The sequence below is a fragment of the Buceros rhinoceros genome, unplaced genomic scaffold (genome assembly GCF_000710305.1).
Source record: "Buceros rhinoceros silvestris isolate BGI_N320 unplaced genomic scaffold, ASM71030v1 scaffold584, whole genome shotgun sequence".
In the NCBI taxonomy this organism is placed as follows: Eukaryota; Metazoa; Chordata; class Aves; order Bucerotiformes; family Bucerotidae; genus Buceros; species Buceros rhinoceros.
Window position 1 is genome coordinate 47766 of NW_010409816.1, and position 8508 is coordinate 56273.

Here is an 8508-nt window from a genome sequence, read left to right on the forward strand (position 1 = left end):
CCCCCCCAGGGATGGGGCCCCCCCCCCCCCCCGGGCCAGCCTGTTCCAATGCTTAATAACCCTCTCTGTAAAGAAATTTTTCCTGATAGCCAGCACAAATTTCCCCTAAGGCAACTTAAGGCCATTTGCTCTTATCCTGTTATTTGTAACATGGGAGAAGAGACCAACCCCCACCTCACTACAGCCTCCTTTCAGGTAGTTGTAGAGAGTGATAAGGTCTCCCCTGAGCCTCCTTTTCTCCAGACTAAACAGTCCAAGATCCCTCAGCCGCTCCTCATAAGATAAATTCTCCAAACTCTTCACCCGCTTTGTTGCCCTCCTCTAAACAGGCTCCAGCACCTCAATGTCCTTCTTGAAGTGAGAGGCCCAATTACAATTACTGCAGAGAAAACTGATCTCAGAACAAGTGTAATTGCCTTCAACATAAACCTTTTTGCATTTTGCGGACAATAAACTATAAACCAAGATAATTTAACTTTCTCAGTGGGAAAATTTCTGAAACACATTGCAGTACCTTCCCTTACATTTCTGCTACACCTTCAGGAAATCTGTCTGTTTACAGAGTCTGCCCTGCTGGCTGAAGAACAGAGAAGTGGAGTTGAGGCAGGAGTGGAATGAAGTTGAGGAAGGAGTGTGTGCAGACTCTGGATGCTGAAATGGGTATGAGAAGTCTGGGAAAGGCATTTAGGCTTACACAGATCATGACAGGAAAGTATATAACAGGAGGATAAGAAAAGTACTAAAACTGGAAAGTAAGGAACTGTATGTTCCTTTAGTTTCCAAAGGAGAAAAATACACCGCATCTGAGCAAACAAAAATAGAAAAGCATCAAGCTTACAAAAACAGATTCAACTAGTTCACAGCAGCACACAAAATTCAAATAAACTTAAGAGATAAGTAATTATTTACAGCTGAAACATCAGTAGGAACAAAATATTATTGAGTTATTAATATCTCAGAATTTAGGTATTTTTTGAATCATCCCAGAATGATACAAAAGGAATGATGAGAGAATGCCTGCACTGGGTACCTTTCCTCAAAATACAGCATAAAAATGAAAATATAAAAGATTACAAATCTTCAGTTCTGTGTACAAGAGATGAGTGACCCACTTTTATAACAATAAAAGGTAAAGTTATGACTTTTATACATATTAATTTAAAATTTGGCCATTAATATCTCATGCTTTAAATATTCTTTTGGTCCAAAAGAAAGGGAGAGAAAGCATGCAAAATGAAAAATGTCATATCTAAAATAAAGAAAGAAATCAAAGAAGTTAAAACTTTGGGCTTTGCTTGATTTATATCTTTATTTTGAAAACAAAATAGTATTTATATGGTTTCAGATTTCTACCCATTTGAAAAAGCAGCAGTATAAAAAAAACTTAAGTATGAGGATATTACATTTTGAAGTGAATAAAACATTTTGAAAGTCCGTTATAATTATTCTTTCTTCTAACATATTCAAAGTGATTTTTTTCAGAGTAGGAAAAAAAAAATGTAATTCCACATTTCAAAAGCAAAGTAACAAAAAACTGCTAAATTTGAGATTATCACACACCTTTCATAACTCTCACACATTTCTTGAAAAAGTTAAATTTGACAACCATGAGGTTTTCAGAGCTTTGATGTCAGCAGATACAGAAAAGCACATAAAAGCTATAAGGGAAACAAAAGGACCATTCATTTTAGCAGAACAGGAGAAATGAACCTGTATGATAAGATGTAAAGTCTGGGATGCAATGTGACATAAATAAACAAACACCACGCACATGTATTTTTAAACATGAAAATTGAATTCCAAAGTTAAAAAGCTTCCAAAGTAAAGGCAGAATATGTACAAGAACAAAAATATTTAGATATTTATACCTAAAATCTAAAGAAATATAAAAAAATCAGAGTTCTGACAGCTTGTGTAACTAAGTCAGTTGAGGAGAATCAAATAATAAGAAATCTTTATTAGTGATTTTGAAAGATCTGTTGGTTTTTTAAACATAGAATATTCAGCATGTAGAATTTTAATTGTAGAAGAAATTCTAAGTTTTAATCCAGATGGCATTAAAATAAAACGGTAGCATAAAAAGATCAGGATATAGAAAGCTAAGATGATAAAAGATACAAATACCATAATTTTATTTATTATTCTTTTTCAAACATGTCCCCTCCCCTAAAAAGCTGACTATCGCTCCAGCAGACACGTTCAGCTGGTACTTTGGGCTGCTATGGGACCACAACTTTGAAAACAGACATGCTTCTGCACCAAAACTACATGTGAGTAGACTTCTAATGAGTGGTGAAGTCCTGGGGACCCTGACCCCTATTCAGAACAGCGCTACTGAATTGTTCTCAAACCAAAGAACAATCTTTCGTATGATTACCTATAGCATGTATTATGCAGAAATCAAGAGAAAAACAAGATATAGTTCCATCTTTACTTGCAGTAGATGAATTTATGAATTGCAGTTTGTTTATTATTATTTGGCCTGTCAATACATTTTCATCTTCAGTAGGCTCAGTCATCACTGACAAAGCACGGTGTACTCACAGGTGTGTAGATGTTAAAGATTATAATATAAAAGAGTGAAAAGATAGTGTTCATAGTTTCAGAAGGCGAAATTAAAAATAAAAGAAAGACTGGAATCTTTAAAAGAAAAGTGAGTGTTAAAGCAAACTGCTGAGAAAACCAATCAAGATTCCACAGCTGGCAGTATTCTACAGACTGTTGTAGAGAACTGTTAAAGTGAAAAAACAGCATAGAAAAATCACACAAACAGCTTAAATGAGAGAACTGCCTTTTTATTTAAAGCGGTATCTTCCAGACTAAAAAAAAAAAAAAAGAGAGAAAAGGGAGGTGATAATGAAGAAAATATGTTTCTAGGAGCTGTGATATTTTATATTGTTCTCTAGCATTGCTACAAAGTTAATATTCAGTAATATGCTTTCTGTTCTGTCCAGCAGAAATGTATTTATTAGGCACAAAAAAGACAGAGCTACAAAAGTAAGCTAGTACATGTGCTGTCCGCACCAGAACAATTTTGGTTCATTTTGTTATTGAGTACCACTGAAAATTGCAATTACCAAAACTTTCACTGAATTGAATTGTAAATAACTGAAGTATAAAAGGCAGTTACAAGTGAGAAACTTGTAACAGCAATTTAAAGTCTTCATATTTCTTTTATTTTTTATTGTGTTTATATATGTGCAATAAGAACAAATGTTTATAAGACTCCACTAATGAAAAGTTATCCCTTACAAGAAAGGATATGCTTGATTACAGAAAGCAGCTGCTATCATAAATCTCAGGAATCTTCTGTTGTGAGCTTTAGCAGTCCAAAATCAGTGCTCACTGATAGTGCTGCTATTCACATTTGTGCAGCTTATCTTCTCTTGAAATCGGTATTTGAAACAAAATAATGCAAGTGTAAGTATCACTATAAAAAATCAATATGATACCTACAGTATATGAAGTCAAGCCTCATGAATACATCGGAGTTAAAACAAATAAGCCTGAAACCCCTTAACTTATTGAGTGTTTCTCATGTAGTCTTGCGGGGATTGATTCTAGTCCCAGTGGAGTTATCACTGATCTGGAATCCGGTATGCAACAATTGCTAACGAAGTGCGCAGATGATGTACAAGCTAGTGGAGTACTGAGCAGTGAAGAGAAGAGGTCACTAATAGGGGTAGTACTATAATCTGGCATGTAGTAACTTTAAAATGGAATTAGGAAAAACATGAAACATTTATCAGTGGAATGAGTCAAGAAAAATCCTAGGCAGGGTATTCAGGTACAATGTCACAGGCGTATGAGGGGTGGTGTGTCACCTGGAATTGCTAAGAAACACTACTCGGTAATGCAGTGGCTCTTAAAATTTGTGAAGGGCAGTGGGAAGAAAAAAAGACAGACTAATACTCTAGAAAGTATTATAAGAGATGATGTACTATAAAAAAAAAATACAACAGTTTCATTTACATTTTCCAAAAAAGAAATCCAAGAGTTTATAAACAGTTTATAAACTGTAATTAACAGAAGGAAAGTAAGTTGTGGTACAACTATGCTGGTCTTAGCGTAACTAGAACTTATGTCTGAAACTGAGTCAGCCATGTTCCAATTGTATATGTGAGATATGTATTTTTCAATTAGCAGAATAAATGAAACAAAGGATTTCAGAAGATTTTCTATATTGTGTAAAACTTCCAATAAAAACAGTCCTTATAGGTAACCAAACACCCACTGGATGAAATTATTTGGCTTATTTTACGTAGAAGGTTAGAAGCACACTGGCATTAGTATTCATGTATCTATGAAAATTCATTCTAGCTTGAAACATCAAAACATATGTTGGTAGGTGAAAGCTTCTTATTAAAGAGTAAAAATGGTGGAAAGTGAATTGTTTTTTGATATCTGCAAACTCACAACAGTGGTAGCAGCAGACAAACACAGCAGGCACACTTCTGGAAAGTTTTTAATTTGTGTTGAAATTAAAATTTCTATTTCAAAATTATGCTATGGAAATTAGTAAACATTTATTTTTTACATAACTAAATATATGTAATTGTAAACAGTAAAAAATACTTAATTCACCACTGTGAATTCGTCAGCAATGAAAATGAAAAGGAAGTTTCTTCTGATCTAGTTCAAATGACAGCTGAATTACATTTCTGAATCATCAAAAATTTCAACTTCATAAAGTAATAACAATAATGAAAATAAATGTTAAATATTTCATACTTTCCTTGGAGGAAATATCGTGATCTTATATTAGCAAATGACAGCAATAAATTTCGTTGGCTAGAATTGTCAGGCTAATAGCCAAACCACTTTTTTAAACAAACACACTTTGTTCTCTCATATGGTGTCGAACCAAACATTTTAGTCAATAATAAGGAAAGCAAAATTACTAATCAGCTAACACAGCTCTAAAATTGGAATAATCTCCTTACAAGTTAGATGAGTTAAATATCCATGACTAGCTTAACAACTGGAGTTCATTCACGACACAGACTGTTCGTTACTGTTTTATTTGGTATCACATATTCTATTATCTTTCCTGTATAACTGTATTTCTGGAAAAGCAAATATAATTTCTTACCAAGATGGTGGTAACTATTAAAGAGCGATTGGACAGGGAATCTGTGATGTTTGCTGGTTTTCCTTTCTGATTCTCTGTCATGTTAAGGCCACTCAATGGATCCCAAGTTCCAACCTATAAAACAGTAAATTAATGTGTAAATTGTCCATTAGTTACATTTCAGCATCTAGAAAAGAACACTGTAATGAAAAACACACTGGTGCAAGAAAAAAACAAAAGAAAATTGCTAATATTTATTATTAAGCCCTGTGCCATATTTCTCTGTCATTACATTTAAAGTCTCCTTGTTTAAAATAGGATTCACAATACCTCAGTGTGTTTTCGTGAAGTATGACATTAAGCGGAAATATGATACACAGAATGTCTAAAGTCACAGTGAATACTTATTGTTCTATTTAACTTCTTCAAGATAAACCATGTCTGAAGATAACATAATAGTTAGGTGGAAATTCATTTGAAAAGCTGTGAGCATTGGATCAACAGAAGGATTTACCCTTTTCTGTGATCAGAGAGAACAGCAGAGCAAAAAGCTGTTTCGGGAAAAGGTAACGGAGAATACTGAGAAACAGGTTAAGTGTAATAACTTTGTTGATTTACAGTGTGATGTTCAGTATGTAGCTCTTTTGACATTTTATACCTTGAAATTTTTATTCCAGTAAAGTCTCAGTAGGATTTCTGTCTAAGTACGAAGGTCCTCTGTTCAGGTTCAAGTCAAGGACAGTCCCACATATTAAGTAATAAGTAATGGCACACATGATTACATTATTTTTCTGTGATTTCATCGCTATACAACTAAAATAGGGCAAGCAGTAAATACAACTACAGATTTTTAGATAATAGAATGTTTGTATTGCTCTATTGTCTAAAAAACCTCCAAACAAAACCACAGAATTTTTTGTTTGTTTGTTTTGGACAGGATTTTAAATACCATTTCAAATACTAAGCAATAACTATATTATAAGGAAAAGATATTTTAAAGCTAAATCTAGATAGAAATTAAAAAATTCTGTGAGGTCTGATCGCGACTATATATATGGATGGACGTATACATTTATATATAAACACAGACAACTTTTTTTTTTAACTTCAAACTGATCCCTAAGAAACTGGTCATACACCTTTAAGTGATTTGTTGTAGAACAACTGCCAAGTCAGTTTAGGATGCCTTGAGGTATGGGTTAAATAAAAAGAGTTTCATTACTAAAATTGAGAATATAGCAGAGCATGAATCAGCAGAAGCTCTAATAGAGGAAAGAAAAAATTCTTTTTTCCTACAATTTTCTTTTCTGCAGAAATCAGTATTTTATTTTTCTTCTCTGCATAAGACTCAGTTCCAAGAAGTCACTCCTTTGAATGACTGTGAGTCCTGAATTTTGGCCATTCAGTACCTTGTAAACTAATGAGAGAATCATGAAAGGGAGAGAACGGAGAAAGTGTGTGTCTCAGAAATTCACTTGGAAAATAACATCTAACGCATCATTTCACCATATTGAAACAAAACCTTGCTACCGAAAAAACTTATCTTCATTTACTCTTTTAATACTATTTCATTTTGTGACATGGTGTGGTTTTAGGAAACCCAAAATTTTCAGCTTTGCAGCCTTGCAGATTGGCGACAATTAAGAAATTGTAAAAGGATCAAGAAAGTTTAGTTTTAATGTTGTGTTAAATGTGTCAGTCACAGTGTTTGCTTTACTTCAAGGAAGACCAAACTATAATAGCATAACAAGAGCTGGCAAAGACTGAAATTCAAGCCTGTCCCTGCTGTTCATGTAATTGAAGCTGGACTAATCTCATCTGAGATTCAACTTCAGGTGCACAAGTAACACAAAAATTTCTAAGGGAATACAATCACCTTATTTGATCAATTTAAAATCCTAAGTTTATTAAATTATATACTTCATACAAGTTTGAGTTCGTAATTCAAATTTATCTTGGCAAAAGCTAACACATTGCAAATTAAAATACTTCCCCCCCTTCTCTTTAACAAAACCACAGACACAAGCAAAGGAGCAAATAGAACTATCAGAATTCAGGGGTTATCTATCTACATCCATACAGACTCACAAGAACTATCAACAACATTACTTAAAAAAGAAACCACTGTCTTGATAAATTATTGCACTAAGTTAATTGTACTTGTACTGCTATTTTTGTGAATCAAAAATCTAAGAAACGGAACAAAATTGAGTGTTACAGATCAGACATTCTTTGCATCATCTTTATTAATGAGCTCCAACTCAACAACTTATGCCACAGATTCTCATATACTTCTGATATGTATAGTTCCCAAACCACATAAACATCTTCTCACTAGGAAGGCTTAAATGCCAAAAATGTAGAAAATGCAAATCAAGGTAGTCTAATACATATAACTGCAATTCAGACTTACAATATACTTCTACTGCATTACATTTCTTTTCAAGAAACTGTCAAGTTTCCCTCAAAAGTGAAACAATCCAGTATTCTAATATACACCTTAGAGAGAGTGTTCACACAGCAAATACAGTCACAGCAAGGCTGTCAGGCCCTTGATCCCCTATTCTTCTATTCAAGTCCCCTAAATGGGTAGACTGTTCTGGAGCGAGCACACCAACTTGAGCACATTACCACTTATTATTCATAGCATGGGACCCAAACCAGCAGTTTGCGTGAAGCTGACCTTGTACTCCACAGTGAGATAAAAAACATCTCTGCAATACACAGAATTAGCTTAGTCACAGATCAGCTTATTCAAGCTGAGACAATTCCAACAAGAGCTACTGAAAGACTCACCATTGAATATCAGAGAGTATTCTGGACACGGCAAGAAGAATGTTCCTGAAGGATGCAGTATACAGTTTCCCCGACTACATTTGAGTGATAAAAAAATTTTATCCAAGTTTCTGTGTATTTACTGTTAGATAACTATCAGGTTACTGCGGTTCTGCAGAAAGTTTGGACAGAACTCTCCTTTCTTTTGTTGTTGTTTTGATAAACGACAATTCTCTGGGTTTTAGTTGGGTATTACTTTAGGTATTCCTTTCATAAAACAGTTTCTCTTTTAAAAAATGCATCATCTAAGACAATAGTGGCAAGGCAATGCAACTGCTTCATATAACTGCATGGAACTTGTCCTAAATCTGTAATCTAAATGAAAAATACAAGGTTGTGATACTACTGGACATCTCATCAACGGGAAATTAACAGCAATTTCATCTTCTTCCATTCATTGGCAATTATGGCCACTGAGATAGTCATTACTGAACTGTATATAAAGAGGGAAAACTAGGAAATACGTGCTTAAACTCTGAGTCACATTTACTCAGAATTCGGTATTGATTAGAAAATTACCTGTGTCTCTGAAGACATCATCTCATTAGACTTCAACAAGAGGAATTTCTTGGAGTGCGCCGGTGGAGTACGGCAATGTTTAT

The 8508-nt window shown here is 34.1% G+C and overlaps 1 protein-coding gene across 1 annotated transcript in view; it reads right to left on the reverse strand.

Annotated features, from left to right (window-relative positions):
* The window catches only part of LOC104492750 (glutamate receptor ionotropic, kainate 2), a gene marked incomplete at its 5' end in the record, with an annotated part of 104539 nt that overhangs the window by 34160 nt on the left and 61871 nt on the right, over positions 1–8508 (reverse strand). Inside the window, one exon of the mRNA XM_010135340.1 lies at positions 5093–5206. Within this exon, the coding sequence (XP_010133642.1) occupies positions 5093–5206 (114 nt within the window). The remainder of the gene's footprint in view (positions 1–5092; positions 5207–8508) is intronic.